Source organism: Balaenoptera acutorostrata, chromosome 2 (assembly GCF_949987535.1).
Source record: "Balaenoptera acutorostrata chromosome 2, mBalAcu1.1, whole genome shotgun sequence".
Taxonomy (NCBI): domain Eukaryota; kingdom Metazoa; phylum Chordata; class Mammalia; order Artiodactyla; family Balaenopteridae; genus Balaenoptera; species Balaenoptera acutorostrata.
Window position 1 is genome coordinate 69,633,500 of NC_080065.1, and position 21,919 is coordinate 69,655,418.

Consider the following 21,919-nt stretch of genomic DNA (forward strand, 5'->3'; position numbering starts at 1 on the left):
CATACTGTTCTCCATAGTGGCTGTATCAATTTACATTCCCACCAACAGTGCAAGAGTGTTCCCTTTCCTCCACTCACTGGATTCTTATAGCCTGTTCATAAAATGGTGGGGAGTATCTCTAAAATATTTTAGCCAATTTTTGTATCTTAAATGCCTTTAATTTTACTCAAGAGAGCTCATATGCAATATGCATCATGCATATTTTCATACCTTGTTTTCACCAATAGATACACATTTTTGTCATTCAGTATACTAATTAGTAAATCATCAGTTATTGAAATGCAAATAAAACAAGTGCCTCTAGTAGCCCCCTCAAGTATATAGACTTTATTATTAGAATCCCAGAAAACTACTCCTGGTCCGTAATTCTTGAGTAGATGCCACACTCTTACTAATACACACCTTTAATCACATTGCATTTTAAAGTAAATTCTAGGCATTATAACAAATAATATAACCATTTGACTTATAAAATATCCTATTGGGTGCCAATGCATAAGTTGTTATCTGGAGTTTTGAAATGAATGGCAGAACTTTTATGTAACTTTATTTTTTAAAAGTTCACCTTACCTTTTAATTTAAACTTAACATTCTTCCCTCATAAATGTCCAACATGTCATTAAATGCAATATTTCTCCATTTTACAAGTCTATCTACAGTTGAAACATCCTCTAACTCTGATAATTTTGCTAGTTTTATTCATAGACAAGATTGTACTTTGTTGATTGCTTATGTGATTGAGTAAACCCTGTGTAAGAGCTGACTGGGTAAGAAATCAGGAAACCAGAATTATCTTCCTTAGTCACCTCACAGCTTAATAAAAATAAGGGAATCATTCAGCTGGAATACGTTCAGAGAAAAACCCCTTTTTATTTACCTTTCTTTACTCCCAATACATTTTTAGAGGTTAATAAAATAATGTATAAGAAATCTAATGGAACTTACATGTCTTAATAACTTAAGCAGCTTTGGAAAGTAAAATATGCTTTGATGAACATTCAGTTAATATTTTATCAATAAGTAATTTGCCTACCAGGCAGAAATATTTTTTAATTGTCAAAATGATAAAATATAAAAGCAAAAGCTGTGTGGTATGGGCAAGTTACTTAACCTCTCTAAAGCCTTGGTTTCCTCATAAGTAAAATGAAGTTAGTAAGTACTTCACAAGGTTAAAGGTTAATAAGATAATATTTATAAAACCCATAGCAAAGTGTCCAGCACATACATTCTCAAAAATGGTAGTTATTTCCAGGAAAAAAAAGTCAAAAGAAGCATTTCAAGAGAGTGGTCAATAGAAGCCTGGACTGCACAGAATGAGGACTCAAATGCAGACTTTTCTTCTAGAATGTGATATATGTGTGCCTGAACAGCTACTCACTGCAAATTAGCACACTAAAATTAATAGAGCTTATGGGAAAAAGAAGTTAAATTTTGGGCTGAGCACTTAAAGTCTATGCAGCTTTACATTGTTGTTGTTAGTTGTCCAGTTACAATCCTAACAAAAACATTAACTCCATTAAATCTCTGACAACATTTGCACCAAGCATCACCGTCAGCTAACCCTTTGCATCATTATACTTCCTCTTAAACGGAAGAGATAGGAGGTATTGAATGCATTTGATTACACTAGTTTCATCAAAATTAAACATCTGATTTGAGATACAGGGAGAAATGTCTTCACAGCTCTTTAGGCATAATTACAGCTTCAGCAGAGAGCTTAACTTTTGAAAAGTATAGGGTTCTTGACTCCACTAAACCAGCCCCTTTTTGTGCTAACGGGATGGACTTGTATAGGATTTTTAGACACTCATCTCCACTTCTTAAGGCCTTTATACATTGCTAAGGTTTTCTCTTTAACTGGGGTGAAAGCTTGCCCCTGATCACTTTTAAACATTAACAAGCTGAAAAAAAATCATATGAACCAACAGGACATCCAGAGTCCAAATTATACTGATATTGTTCATGATTTACCAATAGCAAAGGAGTTCTTCTCTTTTACAGAAAAATGTGTTTAGAGAATATACTGTGTATTGGATGAAAGAATGAATATTCTGAACTCCCCTAAAGCTCTTGGCAATTAAGTTTTTCATAGAGAATAAAGGAATATAAATCAAGCCTGTTTCTATTGTTGCTTCTGTTTCATGTATATCAAACATTTTTCAGGGTAATTTAATGGTTTAGCCACATTAGAGACATCTGATAGTATTTTCTTACATTTTTCTTGTGCTTATTCCCTACAGTTGGCTAAAAAGTTTATGAAAATTATCTCTGGATCACTAGGAGAAGTCCCCGTTCCTGCTAACAATTACTGTTTTACTGTCAGTTTGATTCATTATTCCCATAGCAGTATCCCCCCCCCCCACCAAACACCTTTTAGAGGTGCCTCTAATTCAGTTTTATCTATGCATTTGAGAAGATTGTTGCTCAAGATAGGCAGAGACCATTTTGATCAAGTTGTTCCGTGTGTACAATATACTTCAGATTTTATATTGGTATTAAAGTATTATATGCTATCTAACTAGCTCACTTCACCAAATCTGAATAAAGTAAACAAATAATTTTGCTATATTTCAATGTGTCACTTTATATCAGTGCTCAAGCGGCAAGTTGATACTGTGCTCAAAAATTATATGCATAATTTTGTTGGGTCACATTTTTATGTGATTTTATTTTAGCTACTGTAAGAAGAGATGATTCCATTATTTCAAGTCCTGATGTCACTGATATTGCACCAACTAGAAAGAGGAGGCAGCGGATGCAAAAAAATCTTGGGACGGAGCCTAAAATGGCTTCTCAGGAGCATCGACTTCAAGAAAAGGAAAAGTAAGTCATTTTATTCTTTGCCAAATAGTGAGATGACATTTAAAAATCTAATATATAATCTTAAAATTATATTTTTATTTCTGAATTTACTTAAGGCTATTTTTAAGAACAAAAATTATGATTTTTGGAAATTGTAAAATGTTTGAATCAATTTATTTTCTCTGGTTTTTGGTTAATTCCTATTAATATTTAAAGCGGAAGTGCTGAAAATGTAAGTACATTTTTTTTTCTTGTGGTTGTTATGGATTATTGAGAAATGGCATGTAGGATACTAAGAACATTAGAATCCAGCTTGTGTTCAGTAAAGTACTTCGATCGAATTTACTGCTTTAAAGAGACTCATAGAACATTCAGCTTAGCCACTTGATTTGATTATGCTTGGTATTTTTTCAAGTAAAATGTCTCTTTGTAGTAATCTATTTATTTCTATTAGATTTTGGAATTATGAACTGTATTTTCACTGTTTTTCACTTTTTTGGTTCAGACTGCCCTCCTTCAGTATACATCCCAATTTAGTTGTCATATGTTGAGGTGTTGGGATAACTAATGTTTCATTGCAGTAAAACAGTCTGCATTTATAAGAAATATTATCAGTTGAATCCAAAATGAATGTACAAATCATTTGTACGTGTGTGTGTGTGATATATATATGCCCTAAGATTTTATTTCTTTTTCTCTAAACTTTTCATTAATTTAGCAAATGGTAGTTGAACAACAGCCTTGTGACAGATGATATTACAGACCACTGGTATTCAAAGTATGGAATGAGGATCTGAGGGTTCCCAAGGCCCTTTGTGGAGATCCACAGGGTCACCCCTTCTTCAGTTCCATAGCTATGTGAGGCCAGATTTTCTTCATATATTTTAATTAAAATAATATGTCATATCTGTTTGAATGCAGAAGCTAATGAGAATCTAACGGTTTTTATTCAAGCCAGCCATCAACATGTTTGCAAAACATTGCCCTCACAAGATTTTTTGTTTGGGAAATATAATGATTTTTATAAAGAATATGTTATTCATGTTATCATATACTCGGTTTATTATTATTTTAAAATTATTTAATACATATTTTAAGTTTTTCTCAGTTTTTATTTTGAATATGGCAAATACAGTCCACATGAACAAATGTTCTTGAGGTCCTCCAGAACTTTTGAAAGTGTAAAAGGGTTCTGAGAGCAAGAAGTTTTAGGATTCTGTTATAGACAAAGAGGATGCCAAGACAGGCACAATCCATGCATTCAGGAAACTGAGCCTGATAGGAGGGAGTTTTCGAGTTTCTTGCATAAAAGTATGCATTGTACAGTTAATAGTGGCATTGTTTTGTTGTCTGTTTATCATTGGGTTTTGAGTTTATAGGTGCATTACCATGGCTTATTAACCATTATATCCCATTAAATGTAGCTAGGAAGCCTGACTTCACTACTTGTTTTCAATTCTAAGCATATGCTGGATTTCAAACATTTCTGTCAGTTGCTCACAATGGTATTTCCTCTGTATCTCTTGCAGTAGCCTCTCAGTAGAATTTACATTCATTGTATGACTACCACATGATTTCACATTGTCTAAGGAAATGCCCAGTAGTTACCGTTGTTTGTTGAGAACAAAATAATTGTGACTATGGCTTTCCCTCATTCATTCATTCATGTATCATTCTTTTAACATATGTTTACATGCTGAGCAAACTTGACACAGTCCCTGATGTCATAAAGCTTAGTCTACATGAGAGAAGACAAACATTACTCGTATGATTACACAGATACGAGGAGTACAGTAGTGTAGAGAGCAGAGATTTAGGCAGAGGAAACAGCCTGTAAACATGTGCTGAGGTGGACTGTGTGAGGGTGATGGCAGTGGAGGGAGCAAGGGAGGGATTGCGATGAGGCTGAGGGCTGCTCAGAGGCCAGTCCAAGCTGGGCTGTGTGACCCTTGTTAAAAATTCAGCCTTTTCTCATGTATATGATAGCATTTCTGGTTCTCACATCGCAGAGGACTTTTCTTCTTGTTTTCCCTAACTTTTGATATTGCTTTTTGACTCTTCTTAAGGATTATTAAAATATTAGATTGACTAGAAATCTCTGATATTTTAGTCATTATTGTGTCTTCTTAGATATAGTCATTTAAAATTATCTAAAGCTATCGTCCTTCCTTTCTTTTTCATTTTTTAATTCTGCTTTCAAACTGCTGAATGTTGTACAGTTTTGGATTCCCAATAATAAAACTTTCATTCTTTTGAAACACAGGAAACTAGAAAATTGAAAACATACTGAAACTTATGTAGAGTACTCACAAGGATAATAGCCTAAATTGGCATGTGTTAGCAGTCCTGAGGTGCAGAATTGTACTGACATTTTGCCTTTTTCTTTTTTTTTTCGGTAAATATAAATTTTTTTCAGGAATATTTTTAGATCTTTGATGATCTCCTGCGTTTAGTAAGACTCTGAAATCCTTGAATCTGGTATCTATTGATAAATATTCATTAAAAATTTTAGTGTGACTAATCCACAAAGTATGATTATACTTGGGGAACCCTCATCCTGTCTGTCAACTAGCATCAACACTAAGAGTTATTATTCAACATAACCATGTGCTGTACATTCCTTGCTATTTGCTATCTTACATCACTTGAAATTATGATTTGTAGAGTTGTTTGGTATGTCCTTTTAATTCTACATATTAAACAAAATGAACCAGCTGACAAAGACTACAGAAACTGTGAAATTATTTTCATCCTTACATACTTTATTAATATCATCAGGTAAAATTCTGAGTGTAAACAATGTAAAATCACTTTCTATAAATATACAATGGCATGGACTTCCCTGGTGGCGCAGTGGTTAAGAATCCACCTGCCAATGCAAGGGACACGGGTTCAAGCCCTGGTCCGGGAAGATCCCATGTGCTGTGAAGCAACTAAGCCTGGGCGCCACAACTGCTGAGCCTGCGCTCTAGAGCCCACGAGCCACAACTACTGAGCCCATGTGCCACAACTACTGAAGCCCACGTGCCTAGAGCCCATGCTCTGCAACAAGAGAAGCCACTGCAGTGAGGAGCCTGTGCATCGCAATGAAGAGTAGCCCCTGCTGGCCGCAACTAGAGAAAGCCTGTGCGCAGCAATGAAGACCCAATGCAGCCAAAAATAAATAAATAAATAAAAGTAAATTTAAAAAAATATATATATATATACAATGACACAATATGTATTTAAATTAAATAACACTATATTTGGGCTTTATTAGACACCCAGCTTAAATTTTTTTTTAATTAATTAATTTATTTTTATTTATGGCTGTGTTGGGTCTTCGTTTCTGTGCGAGGGCTTTCTCTAGTTGTGGCAAGTGGGGGCCACTCTTCATTGCGGTGCGCGGGCCTCTCACTATCACAGCCTCTCTTGTTGCAGAGCACAGGCTCCAGATGCACAGTCTCAGTAATTGTGGCTCACGGGCCCAGTTGCTCCGCGGCATGTGGGATCTTCCCAGACCAGGGCTCGAACCCATGTCCCCTGCATTGGCAGGCAGATTCTCAACCACTGTGCCACCAGGGAAGCCCCCCAGCTTAAATTTTTAATGCTTTATCATATGACATAATAATTGAGGAAGAATTTTCATTTCAATTTTTTAAATTTAAGAGCTCTTATTAATTCTTTCAACATCCTCAGAAAGCTAATATAATAAAAGTCTATTAATACTATTTTGTTGGTATGACATGAAATCATTATGGCTAGGTAGACTAGTTGGATTATTTTAACAAAATGATTAATCCAGTCATTATTCACTTATTTGTCTAAATTGAATCAATGCCCCAGTCTGTTGAAATTAGCAACCAGTTAACAAAGTCAGCCAATAAACAAAATGCTCAGTTTAAGTGATTTAATCAATACTTTAATGTCTGTTACTTCTTCAACTATTTCAGCTCATTTCTCCCCACCTGGAAATTCTGCTTTACCTTCTTTTGGCTGTTCTGTTTCTCACTTCTGTAGATTTTCTTTATCAAAAGCAAACTACTTTTTTAAGAGATACTGAAATTTGTATCTGAACAAGGGACCTATAAATGAAAACTTTCTCTTAGAATCAGGGCTCCAGACCCTGGAAGAGGTGGCCAAGAAGAGAGCCAAACCCAAGTTACAACCAAATCATGTTTGTACTGCAGACCAAGACAAGGAGCCAAACACAGGGCTACACCATGCAGACCTAGTTACCAAAACCAGGATATGAAGTTCTTATTGGAGCAGGAACAAGGGTTATCGCAAATCTCAAGCAACTCTAACTTAATTTTGAGCTCCTCCTTAAATGACTCTTGACTAGAAAAAGCATTAGCTTCTGTGGTCAGAAGAGCTGCTAAATATATAGGTGGAACAAAACGCCTCTAGCTCCGAGATTTGAATAGGTGGGGGGAAGAAAGCTCAGACGTTTATTGAAGTTAAATGATATTGAGTACAGAATTTATTCTTTATGATAACATTCACAGACTGCATTCTACAGAATTATATAAAAGGAGATCTTAATAGGTATCCCACAGAGGGTTTCATATTCAAATAAGCTTAGAAATTGCAATTTCTAAATTCAATTGGAATTTCTAAACTTATTTGAATATGAAACCCTCTGTGGGATACCTAAGGTCTCCTTTTACATAATTCTGTAGAATGCAGTCTGTGAATGAGAAGGAAATCCAAAAAGGAGAGAATATATGTATACATGTAGCTGATTCACTTTGCTGTACAGTATAAACTAACACAATATTGTAAAGCAACTATACTCCAATTAAAAATAAATAAAACTAAATTTCCCTCTCAAAAAAAAAAAAAAAGAAAAAGAAATTGCTGCATACCACAGCTACCACGCTCCCTTATGCTCCAACTCCTAAAACTTGGAGATTTATGTGTTAAAGGATCTAAAAAAATCCATAGTAAATAATTCATTTGACTTGTTTAATCATTTTTCAAAAGTACTCAAGCATAGCACCGTCATGCAGTCTGCTTTCCTCCCTCCCAAAAAGGGATTAGTGACAGTCCAAGGAATAGCATTCTTTAGGGCCGTAGTTTGGGATACGAACTCTCAAAATTCTCAAACATTAGTGATTTTAAGTATATAAGATCCTTTCAGCCATAATTATAGAGTTTTAGGCATTAAATGTATCTCAAGAACAAAATGTTAGTTTGTATATAACAACTAGCTTGTATATGACAACTCCCCACCTCACCATCTCCCCACAATCCTACTGCTTAGAAAACCTCCTACTTGTCCGACCAACTGCCCTTCTGGGAGCAGCAGGGTCATTTTCTAAGAGAATTCTAGTGATTGGAACACATTCGTACACCCCTAAAAGAAGGAGTTCAACATCATCTCAGCTGCAGGATAAAATCATTAAAATAGTTTGGGCCAAAAGTACAAAAAAATACTTGTATAGTCTTTAGACACTTTTACGTAGTCTTTGTTTCTGCAGGCTAGCAAGTAAAAATATATAGGTTCACCTATCTCGTGTGAGGCACACAGACATGATTTAGTCTTCTTTGTGATGGATGTCTTCTGAAAACACAGAGTTCTAACACATTGTTCCAAACAACCTTAAAAATATTATCAAATCATAACTTTTCACAGATGTTGCTTCTTGAACTGTAAGGAAGAAGTTTTAACTGTGTTCTGAATCAACCTTTAAGTGGTCCCATTAAGTAGTTGTGTAGCTGCAATATTTTAGGTGAGCGTTAGGTTGTAAATCAACATGTGCATCTGCACGCACATGCGGACTCACGCACCCCGACGTTAAGTTCACGATTTAATTAGCCAAGGTTGCACGATCTTATCATAGTCCATGTGGCTACACAGAGCAGGAAAAGGTGCAGCACATCTTAGCACAGTATCTCTTCACCTCCCTGGAGTGGGGTGAGGTACTACACAGCCACCACTGATACAATTTGTTTAAGATATAATCTTCCTCGACTGAGAAAAGCTCAGTCTTTCCTTTTTATTCTAGAAGCTTACAGCATCATCCTGGATGAAATTGCACAATCCATGCACTTTTGTTTAGAGGAATAATTATACACATCAGGCTCTCCTGGCTCTGAACCAAAGTTCTCATGTCTATCAGAGCTTTCCAGGGTCCTAGAGAGTCCACTTCCCCACTGTAGCCCAACTGCAGTCAAGTAGAGTTTTAATGAAATATTTACTATTACTAAAATTCTTTTTAGGATGAAGTGTTGAAGAAAGTTATTTGCCTTCTTCCTGTGTTTCTGTTATCAATGTTATAGATTATAAAAAACTAAATAAAACCTAACAGTAGGGAGGGAAAGAGCCCAGTATTTATTAATTAATTAACTTGCTTACTTTATTTTTTTTTAACATCTTTATTGGAGTATAATTGCTTTACAGTGTTGTGTTAGTTCTGCTGTATAGCAAAGTGAATCAGCTATATGCATATGTATATCCCCATATCCCCTCCCTCTTGCGTCTCCCTCCCACCCTCCTTATCCCACCCCTCTAGGTGGTTGCAAAGCACCGAGCTGATCTCCCTGTGCTATAGCTGCTTCCTACTAGCTATCTATTTTACATTTGGTAGTGTATATATGTCAATGTTACTCTCTCACTTCGTCCCAGCTTACCCTTCCCCCTCCCCGTGTCCTCAAGTCCATTCTCTTCGTCTGTGTCTTTATTCCTGTCCTGGTTCATCAGAACCATTTTTTTTAGATTCCATATATATGTGTTAGCATACGGTATTTGTTTTTCTCTTTCTGACTTACTTCACTCTGTAGGACAGACTCTAGGTCCATCCACCTGACTACAAATAACTCAATTTCGTTTCTTTTTATGGCTGAGTAATATTCCATTGTATATATGTTTTAGAGTAGTTTTCGGTTCACGGCAAAATTGAGTGGAAAGTACAGAGAGTACCTATGTACCTCTGTCCCCACACATGCACAACTTCCCCCACTCTCAGCACCCCCCCATCAAAATAGTACATTTATTACAATTGATGAACCTACCTTGACAAATCATTATCACCCAAGGTCTGTATTTTACAGGTTCACTCTTGGTGTTGTACATTCTATGGATTTGGACATATATATAATGACAAGTATCCACCATTGTAGTATTATACTGAATTGTTTCATTACCCTAAAAATCCTCTGTGCTCCACCAATTTATCCCTCTTTCCCCTTAACCCCTGGCAGCTACTAATCTTTGAAATATTCCCATAGTTTTGCCTTAACCAGAATGTCTTATAGTTGGAATCATACAGTATGCAGGCTTTTCAGATTGCATTCTTTCACTTAATAATATACACTTAAGGGGGAGAGAGAGAAGATGGCGGAAGAGTAAGACGCAGAGATCACCTTCCTTCCCACAGATACAGTAGAAATACATCTACACGTGGAACTGCTCCTACAGAACACCCACTGAACGCTGGCAGAAGACGTCAGACCTCCCAAAAGGCAAGAGACTCCCCACGTACTTGGGTAGGGCAAAAGAAAAAAGAAATAACAGAGACAAAAGAATAGGGACGGAACCTGCACCAGTGGGAGGGAGCTGTGAAGGAGGAAAGGTTTCCACACACTAGGAAGCCCCTTCGTGGGCAGAGACTGCGAGTGGCGGAGGGGGGAAGCTTCGGAGCCACGGAGGAGAGCACAGTCACAGGGGTGTGGAGGGCAAAGCGGAGAGATTCCCGCACGGAGGATCAGTGCCGAGCAGCACTCACCAGCCCGAGAGGCTTGTCTGCTCACCCGCCGGGGTGGGCGGGGGCTGCGAGCTGAGGCTCGGGGCTTCGGTCGGATCGCAGGGAGAGGACTGGGGTTGGCGGCATGAACACAGCCTGAAGGGGTTAGTGCACCACAGCTAGCCGGGAGGGAGTCCGGGAAAAAGTCTGCAGCTGCCGAAGAGGCAAGAGACTTTTTCTTCCCTCTTTGTTTCCTGGTGCGCGAGGAGAGGGGATTCAGAGCGCCGCCTAAACGAGCTCCAGAGACGGGCGCGAGCCGTGGCTATCAGCGCGGATCCCACAGCAACAGGGGCGCAGAGGAAAAAACGGAGAGATTCCCGCACAGAGGCTCCACGCCGAGCAGCACTCAGCAGCCCGAGAGGCTTGTCTGCTCAGCCGCTGGGGCGGGCGGGGCTGGGAGCTGAGGCTCGGGCTTCGGTGGGATCGCAGGGAGAGGACTGGGGTTGGCGGCGTGAACACAGCCTGAAGGGGTTAGTGCACCACAGCTAGCCGGGAGGGAGACCAGGGAAAAAGTCTGCAGCTGCCGAAGAGGCAAGAGACTTTTTCTTGCCTCTTTGTTTCCTGGTGCACAAGGAGAGGGGATTCAGAGCGCCGCCTAAACGAACTCCAGAGACGGGCGCGAGCCGCGGCGATCAGCGCGGACCCCAGAGACGGGCGTGAGATGCTAAGACTGCTGCTGCCGCCACCAAAAAGCCTGTGTGCGAGCACGGGTCACTCTCCACACCGCCCCTCCCGGGAGCTGGTGCAGCCCGCCACTGCCAGGGTCCCATGACCCGGGGACAACTTCCCCGGGAGAACGCACGGCACGCCTCAGGCTGCTGCAACATCACGCCAGCCTCTGCCGCCACAGGCTCGCCCCGCATCCGTACCCCTCCCTCCCCCCGGCCTGAGTGAGCCAGAGCCCCCGAAGCAGCTGCTCCTTTAACCCCGTCCTGTGTGAGCGGGGAACAGACGCCCTCAGGTGACCTACATGCAGAGGTGGGTCCAAATCCAAAGCTGAACCCTGGGAGCTGTGCGAACAAAGAAGAGAAAGGGAAATCTCTCCCAGCAGCCTCAGAAGCAGCGGATTAAAGCTCCACAAACAACTTGATGTGCCTGCATCTGTTAAATACCTGAATAGACAACGAATCATCCCAAATTCAGGAGGTGGACTTTGGGAGCAGGATATATTAATTTTCCCCCTTTTTCTTTTTTTGTGAGTGTATATGTATATGCTTCTGGGTGAGATTTTGTCTGTATAGCTTTGCTTTATAATAGCTTTATTTTACTTCACTATATTATAGCCTCTTTCTTTCTTTCTTTCTATTTTTTCTCCCTTTTACTCTGAGCCATGTGGATGAAAGGCTCTTGGTGCTCCGGCCAGGCATCAGGGCCGTGCTTCTGAGGTGGGAGAGCCAACTTCAGGACACTGGTCCACAAGAGACCACCCAGCTCCACGTAATACCAAACGGCAAAAATCTCTCAGAGATCTCCATCTCAACATCAAGACCCAGCTTCACTCAATGACCAGCAAGCTACAGGGCAGGACACCCTATGCCAAACAACTAGCAAGACAGGAACACAGCCCCATCCATTAGCAGAGAGGCTGCCTAAAATCATAATAAGGCCACAGACACCCCAAAACACACCACCAGACGTGGACGTGCCCACCAGAAAGACAAGATCCAGCCTCATCCACCAGAACTCAGGCACTAGTTCCCTCCACCAGGAAGCCTACACAACCCACTGAACCAACCTTAGCCACTGAGGACAGATACCAAAAACAACGGGAACTGCGAACCTGCAGCCTGTGAAAAGGAGACCCCAAACACAGTAAGATAAGCAAAATGAGACGACAGAAAAACACACAGCAGATGAAGGAGCAGGGTCAAAACACACCAGACCTAACAAATGAAGAGGAAATAGGTAGTCTACCTGAAAAAGAATTCAGAATAATGATAGTAAGGATGATCCAAAATCTTGGAACTAGAATAGACAAAATGCAAGAAACATTTAACAAGGACGTAGAAGAACTAAAGAGGAACCAAGCAATGATGAAAAACACAATAAATGAAATTAAAAATACTCAAGAAAGGATCAATAGCAGAATAACTGAGGCAGAAGAACGGATAAATGACCTGGAAGATAAAATGGTGGAAATAACTACTGCAGAGCAGGATAAAGAAAAAAGAATGAAAAGAACTGAGGACAGTCTCAGAGACCTCTGGGACAACATTAAACGCACCAACATTCGAATTATAGGGGTCCCAGAAGAAGAAGAGAAAAAAAAGGGACTGAGAAAATTTTTGAAGAGATTATAGTTGAAAACTTCTCTAATATGGGAAAGGAAATAGTTAATCAAGTCCTGGAAGCACAGAGAGTCCCATACAGGATAAATCCAAGGAGAAACACGCCAAGACACATATTAATCAAACTGTCAAAAATTAAATATAAAGAAAACATATTAAAAGCAGCAAGGGAAAAACAACAAATAACACACAAGGGAATCCCCATAAGGTTAACATCTGATCTTTCAGCAGAAACTCTGCAAGCCAGAAGGGAGTGGCAGGATATACTTAAAGTGATGAAGGAGAAAAACCTACAACCAAGGTTACTCTACCCAGCAAGGATCTCATTCAGATTTGATGGAGAAATTAAAACCTTTACAGACAAGCAAAAGCTGAGAGAGTTCAACACCAACAAACCAGCTTTACAACAAATGCTAAAGGAACTTCTCTAGGCAAGAAACACAAGAGAAGGAAAACACCTACAATAACAAACCCAAAACATTTAAGAAAATGGGAATAGGAACATACATATCGATAATTACCTTAAATGTAAATGGATTAAATGCTCCCACCAAAAGACACAGACTGGCTGAATGGGTACAAAAACAAGACCCTTATGTATGCTGTCTACAAGAGACCCACTTCAGACCTAGAGACACATACAGACTGAAAGTGAGGGGATGGAAAAAGATCTTCCATGCAAATGGAAATCAAAAGAAAGCTGGAGTAGCAATTCTCATATCAGACAAAATAGACTTTAAAATAAAGACTATTACAAGAGACAAAGAAGGACACTATATAATGATCAAGGGATCGATCCAAGAGGAAGGTATAACAATTGTAAATATTTATGCACCCAACATAGGAGCACCTCAATACATAAGGCAAATACTAACAGCCATAAAAGGGGAAATCGACAGTAACACAATCATAGTAGGGGACTTTAACACCCCACTTTCACCAATGGACAGATCATCCAAAATGAAAATAAATAAGGAAACACAAGCTTTAAATGATACATTAAACAAGATGGACTTAATTGATATTTATAGGACATTCCACCCAAAAACAACAGAATACACATTTTTCTCAAGTGCCCATGGAACATTCTCCAGGATAGATCATATCTTGGGTCACAAATCAAGCCTTGGTAAATTTAAGAAAATTGAAATCGTATCAAGTATCTTTTCCAACCACAACGCTATGAGACTAGATATCAATTACAGGAAAAGTTCTGTAAAAAATACAAACACATGGAGGCTACACAATACACTCCTTAATAACAAAGTGATCACTGAAGAAATCAAAGGGGAAATCAAAAAATACCTAGAAACAAATGACAATGGAGACACGACGACTCAAAACCTATGGGACGCAGCAAAAGCAGTGCTAAGAGGGAAGTTTATAGCAATACAAGCCTACCTCAAGAAACAGGAAACATCTCAAATAAACAACCTAACCTTGCACCTGAAGCAATTAGAGAAAGAAGAACAAAAAAACTCGAAAGCTAGCAGAAGGAAATAAATCATAAAGATCAGATCAGAAATAAATGAAAAAGAAATGAAGGAAACAATAGCAAAAATCAATGAAACTAAAAGCTGGTCTTTGAGAAGATAAACAAAATTGATAAACCATTAGCCAGACTCATCAAGAGAAAAAGGGAGAAGACTCAAATCAATAGAATTAGAAATGAAAAAGGAGAAGTAACCACTGACACTGCAGAAATACAAACGATCATGAGAGATTACTACAAGCAACTCTATGCCAATAAAATGGACAACCTGGAAGAAATGGACAGATTCTTAGAAATGCACAACCTGCTGAGACTGAACCAGGAAGAAATAGAAAATATGAACAGACCAAACACAAGCACTGAAATTGAAACTGTGATTAAAAACCTTCCAACAAACAAAAGCCCAGGACCATTTGGCTTCACAGGTGAATTCTATCAAACATTTAGAGAAGAGCTAACACCTATCCTTCTCAAACTCTTCCAAAATATTGCAGAGGGAAGAACACTCCCCAACTCATTCTACGAGGCCACCATCACCCTGATACCAAAACCAGACAAAGATGTCACAAAGAAAGAAAACTACAGGCCAATATCACTGATGAACATAGATGCAAAAATCCTCAACAAAATACTAGCAAACAGAATCCAACAGCACATTAAAAGGATCATACACCATGATCAAGTGGGGTTTATCCCAGGAATGCAAGGATTCTTCAATATACACAAATCAATCAACGTGATACACCATATTAACAAATTGAAGGAGAAAAACCATATGATCATCTCAATAGATGCAGAGAAAGCTTTTGACAAAATTCAACACCCATTTATGATAAAAGCCCTGCAGAAAGTAGGCATAGAGGGAACTTTCCTCAACATAATAAAGGCCATATATGACAAACCCATAGCCAACATCGTCCTCAATGGTGAAAAACTGAAACCATTTCCACTAAGATCAGGAACAAGACAAGGTTGCCCACTCTCACCACTATTATTCAACATAGTTTTGGAAGTGTTAGCCACAGCAATCAGAGAAGAAAAAGAAATAAAAGGAATCCAAATTGGAAAAGAAGAAGTAAAGCTGTCACTGTTTGCAGATGACATGATACTATACATAGAGAATCCTAAAGATGCTACCAGAAAACTCCTAGAGCTAATCAATGAATTTGGTAAGGTAGCAGGATACAAAATTAATGCACAGAAATCTCTTGCATTCCTATACACTAATGATGAAAAATCTGAAAGTGAAATTAAGAAAACACTCCCGTTTACCATTGCAACAAAAAGAATAAAATATCTAGGAATAAACCTACCTAAGGAGACAAAAGACCTTTATGCAGAAAATTATAAGACACTGATGAAAGAAATTAAAGATGATACAAATAGATGGATAGATATACCATGTTCTTGGATTGGAAGAATCAACATTGTGAAAATGACTCTACTACCCAAAGCAATCTACAGATTCAATGCAATTCCTATCAAACTACCACTGGCATTTTTCACAGAACTAGAACAAAAAATTTCACAATTTTTATGGAAACACAAAAGACCCCGAATAGCCAAAGCAATCTTGAGAACGAAAAACGGAGCTGGAGGAATCAGGCTCCCTGACTTCAGACTATATTACAAAGCTACAGTAATCAAGACAGTTAGGTACTGGCACAAAAACAGAAATATAGGTCAATGGAACAGGATAGAAAGCCCAGGATAAACCCACGCACATATGGTCACCTTATCTTTGATAAAGGAGGCAAGCATATACAGTGGAGAAAAGACAGCCTCTTCAATAAGTGGTGCTGGGAAAATTGGACAGATACATGTAAAAGTATGAAATTAGAACACTCCCTGACACCATGCACAAAAATAAACTCAAAATGGATTAAAGACCTAAGTGTACGGGCAGACACTATCAAACTCTTAGAGGAAAACATAGGCAGAACACTCTATGACATACATCACAGCAAGATTCTTTTTGACCCAGCTCCCAGAGAAATGGAAATAAGAACACAAATAAACAAATGGGACCTAATGAAACTTAAAAGCTTTTGCACAGCAAAGGAAACCATAAACAAGGCCAAAAGTCAACCATCAGAATGGGAGAAAATATTTGCAAATGAAGCAACTGACAAAGGATTAATCTCCAAGATTTACAAGCAGCTCATGCAGCTCAATAACAAAAAAACAAACAACCCAATCCAAAAATGGGCAGAAGACCTAAATAGACACTTCTCCAAAGAAGATATACAGATTGCTAACAGACACATGAAAGAATGCTCAACATCATTAATCATTAGAGAAATGCAAATCAAAACTACAATGAGATATCATCTCACACCTGTCAGAATGGCCATCATCAAAAAATCTAGAAACAATAAATGCTGGAGAGGGTGTGGAGGAAAGGGAACCCTCTTGCACTGTTGGTGGGAATGTAAATTGATACAGCCACTATGGAGAACAGTATGGAGGTCCCTTAAAAAACTACAAATAGAACTAGCATACGACCCAGCAATCCCACTACTGGGCATATACCCTGAGAAAACCATAGTTCAAAAAGAGTCATGTACCAAAATGTTCATTGCAGCTCTATTTACAATAGCCAGGATGTGGAAGCAACCTAAGTGTCCATCATCGGATGAATGGATAAAGAAGATGTGGCACATATATAGAATGGAATATGACTCAGCCATAAAAAGAAATGAAATGGAGGTATTTGTAATGAGGTGGATGGAGTTAGAGTCTGTCATACAGAGTGAAGTAAGTCAGAAAGAGAAAAACAAATACAGTATGCTAACACATATATATGGTATCTAAGGGAAAAAAAAAAAGGCCATGAAGAACCTAGTTGCAAGACGGGAATAAAGACACAGACCTACTAGAGAATGGACTTGAGGATATGGGGAGGGGTAGGGGTGAGATGTGACAGGGTGAGAGAGTGTCATGGACATATATACACTACCAAATGTAGAATGGATAGCTAGTGGGAAGCAGCCGCATAGCACAGGGAGACCAGCTCGGTGCTTTGTGGCCACCTATAGGGGTGGGATGGGGAGGGTGGGAGGGAGGGAGATGCAGGAGGGAGGAGACATGGGAACATATGTATATGTGTAACTGATTCACTTTGTTATAAAGCAGAAACTAACACACCATTGTAAAGCAATTATACTTCAATAAAGATGTTTAAAAAAAAAATACACTTAAGTTTCCTACATATCATTTGATGGTTTGATAGCTCATTTCTTTCTGGTGCTGAATATTAATCCACTGTCTGGATGTACCACAGTTTATCCACTTACCTACTAAATGAATCCATTTATTTCTCAATAAAATGAGGTTCATTTTCTTTGTTTCCCAATTGTAAAAGCACCGCATGCTTATCTCCCCCCCAAAAGCAGAACGTATACAGAAACAAAATGGTAGCTAGGAAATGCATAATCCCACCCACATGGAGAACACCATGGTATTCTGTATATTTGCAGATCTCTTCTCTTCCACACTTTACGTGCAAAACAAGGCTCATACTGTTTATGATGTAGCCTGCTATTTTAATATTTAAATATGTATTTCTACTTTAATAGATACATTGCTTCAACATCATTTTATATTTATAGTGTCCCATTGTGTAAATGTATCATAATTTCTTTAACCATTTCCCATACTGTACATTTAGGCCTTATCCACATTTGTACTATCGCAAAGAATGTTGTATATACTTGTACATAAATTTGCACATATGACTGATTGTTTCCTTAGTATGAATTCCCAAAAATGAAATTACTAGGTTAGTAATGTACTTATTAGGCATATGTACTTGTTAGTCCTTTGTTATGTTTTGACAGTGTTCCTCCAGAAAGCTATCACAGTTGGTACTCCCACAAGCAGTGTTTGCCTTTTGTTCTTTTGTTTTCCAATTCATTCTGATCATTGCCAGGTCATTTTAATCGTTTAATCAATAAATAGTATTTCATTGTTTAATTTTTGTACCTAACCTTTAGAGACATCATTTTTCTCTGACATATATTGATTATTGACATTTCATCTTTGTTTATTACCTATCCATAACCTCAGCTGATTTTCAGTGGAGGTATTTGTCTCCTATTGCTTTATATCTAAAAGTATTAATTTTATTTTACCCAGACTATCATTTGCCTTTTAATTTTTGTTAATGATATTTTGTATTTACATAAGTTATTAGTTAATCAAATCCATCTATCAATAATAAAGAAAATATTTAACATTCACTGAATACTTATGTCCTAGATACTGTGCTAAACCCTTTGTATATGCCCTTTATATGTCTCACTAAACTATACCCATTTTATAGATTAGGAAGCTCAGTCCTAGAGAGATTAGATAACTTGCCCAAAGACAATGCTACGTCTGTGATTTTGAATCTAGGATCATCTTATTCCAAAGACCATACTTTTTAGCTACTTTGTTATACTGCTTCAATAACTAATATTTAATACGATTAGTGTGCGCCAGGGGTTGTGTTAAGCACTTAAATTCCTTTAATTCATTCATTTAATTCATTCAATTCTTACAGAAACTCAGTGAATTAAGAGCTGAGTAAATATCAGATTCAGTGACTTTCGACTGTTTGTTCAAAATTTCTACAATAACACAGTAGAGATAGAACTGCAGCTCTGTGAGTACAAGGATTGGTTTAATAATACCTCCTGCCTGCCTTTCAACATGGTTATGAGGGTCAGATGAGATCACATGAATGAAAGCAGTATCTAAGTAGGAAGCTCTAAGACTGTGATACACTGTTATTTTTAAAGCACTGTCTTCCCAGGGCTTTTGGCTAAATCTTGGAAATCTCTTCCTGGAAAGGAAACTTTGTTTATGGGGTTTTTAAACCTGTAGTGTTTCCTTTCCTCACAGTTCTTATGGAAATGAGGATTGCCCCTACCTTTCTATGGTACATTTGCCGAGTGTTAACTCAGCACATCTTTCCTTCCAATTAGCAGTCAATAAGATTATATTGAAGGAAAATAACACAACTGGAAGACCAGTTTTAAAAGCAGTTGATAATAAGTAAGTAAATAAATAGATAGATATTTACATATATTTACATTATATATATGCTTTTGTATTCTATCATTTTGTTTCATTTAAAATTTAATTTCTAACTCATTCAAACATTTACTCATTTTTTACAGTTTATTCATTTGCATCTGCCAATTTAGAATGTGGTAGTTGACCATCCTATTCTTTCAAAAAGAACCTATTTTCATTTTTATACCTTGATTGCTTTTTTTTTTCTAATTTAAACCTCAACATATTTGATGTGTGTGTGTGTGTGTGTGTGTGTGCACGCGCGCGCGTGTGTATTTAATTTTCATGGATAATGTAATTTATCAGATTTAAATATCTAATTCTTGAAGGTTTTTGGTAACTGAACTTTAAACTTCTCTAGTGTCAAATTAGGGACATAAAATGTATGTGCAATTGCTATATATTTGCTTTGGTCGTCATTAGCAAACCTCATTTTTTATACAACTTTAATTTTATCATAATGTTTATCTTAGTTGCAAAAGTAAACACAGTGGTGGTTTTAAAATGAGATAGGTTTTTATTAACTTCACTGTGTGTTTACCTAACTCTTCAGGCTGCGGCTCTCACTTTCCTTGCTGCATGTTTTGATTAATGGCCCCCTGGACTTGTTCCAGAATATACTGATTATGGTCAGTGCATTTCAAAGATGATTTATTAGTTGTGTTTGCAACTCAAAATAATTAAGTAAAGATTGATCATATGCATTATTATAGGTTTGCCAATAAAATCAGCAGTTACACTTTAAGGTACAGGTTGCCTGAGTGGACTTTTTTAGCTATACAGAAAGGACAAAATATTAATATTTTTAAAAAAACATATTTAATATCAACCACAGCTTTATGGCCTTTTAAAGCATGATTATTAAATGTGTCCAAAGCTTAGGCTTATAAGTACATGCATTTTAAGTTCTTTTTTTAGCATAATTTCAAAATAATATGTTTCAATGGAGATTACATAGATGTTTAAATAAAGTATTTCCATGTTTATAGCTCACCCTGGGAACAACCTGTACTACAATTCCCTCAGGCTATTACATACATTTAGATTTCAAATTACTGACAGACTTGGATTTCTGTTTTAAAACAATTTTAATAAGAAGCTGTTATAATCTTTCTGTGTTTTAGGTAAAGGGAATTTATCACATATTTCATATATATTATATTTCTGTCACTTGAAAGACTTTCTCACATAAAATTTTTCCAAATTTCACTTGATAATCATTATTGTTTCAGGCATTTTAAGTACTCTACCAACACAGAATAATGTGTAAATATTCATTATACCTGGTCAGAGGGGTTATTAATCAAAGGAAGTGACTCCCTGTTCATAATTTATAGTTTAATATTCAAAGAAATATAGGTGCATTTATTTTTTATTATTTGGCATACTGTATTCAAAATTTACATGTTAACAGTGAAATTCTATAACTTAAATCATCTACTATGACATATAACTAAATGTTAAATAGGTATTTGTTTTGTATTAAACATCATGAAATGAAATAAAATGGCTGTTTCATGTTCTAAGCTTGTGTGAAAGCATAAACTACTTATGTCAAAATAAGAAGATATAAACCCACAAGTAACTGAGATCTTGGCAAATAGAGTAAGGGAATCAAATATGAGGATAAAGAAACAAGAAATGAACAAACAGAAAACCTAAATAAATTAAAAGTATATAACTATTCGTAAGTATTATTCAAGGATTTTGTTCAGTTTTGGTAAATCATTATGAAAGGACAAAGAATACAGACATGGTTTGTTTAAACATCATTATTAAAAGTTTTTTCAGTAAAATTTTAGGACATTGTTTACTTGAAAATCTTTTACAATAATTTTGTTTCTAAGTTAATTCCTTAAATTATAATTTATCAGTGAATTGAATAAAGCAATGTATCATTACCAGCATTATTGAATGCTGTCTTCTGCATACACCACTTCTAGAAATACAGAATAAAGACTGTCTTCTACAATCTTTGTATAGGAAATAAAACAATGAAGGAAGATTAATCAATAGCATACATTTATCTTTTCCTTTTTGGCCACATTATATTTCCTGACAAACTATCTTTAATATGTATATAGCTAAAATGTGCCAAACTCCATAATAGGTACAAGAACTTTGAAATTTCAGAGAAGGGAGAGTTGATATTCCATTTGGAGGACTATGGAATAAGCAGATGTGATAAGATCAGAGAAGACTGGCTAGACGAAGGTGATATTTGAGTTTAGCTTTGTAAAGTAAATGGGGGTTTCTAGAGATAAAAACTGAAGAAAGATAATGCAGAAACTAATAATTGAATCCAGGCTCCCAACTCCCCTTCTTTCTTTTAGTAATAGAACCCGTTCTGCCATCCCATGCATCTGCATGTTTTAACAGGCCACATGGCTCCCAGCCTAGAGGATACATTTCCCAGCCTCCCTGGCAGTGCGTTATGGCCATGTGACGCAGTCCTTGCCAATAGGATCTGAATGGGAATGATATGTACAATTTGGGGATCTTGCCCATAAAATGATGCAACATACATTCTTGACAACCCCGTCTCTTTC

General features: G+C 37.3%; 1 protein-coding gene across 7 annotated transcripts in view; it reads left to right on the plus strand.

The window, feature by feature from the left end:
* Window positions 1-21,919, plus strand: part of XRCC4 (X-ray repair cross complementing 4) — a 274,654-nt gene that overhangs the window by 170,780 nt on the left and 81,955 nt on the right. For 3 of the 7 annotated variants that reach the window (XM_057541057.1, XM_057541056.1, XM_057541059.1), the window contains exons 7-8: window positions 2,676-2,823; window positions 11,858-12,278. In XM_057541057.1, coding sequence (XP_057397040.1) covers window positions 2,676-2,823; window positions 11,858-12,035 — 326 coding nt within the window. In that variant the 3' untranslated portion in view covers window positions 12,036-12,278. Of the gene's footprint in view, window positions 1-2,675; window positions 2,824-11,857; window positions 12,285-21,919 lie in introns of those variants that run through there. The other 4 variants (XM_057541058.1, XM_057541062.1, XM_057541060.1 and 1 more) reach the window with 4 other exon arrangements.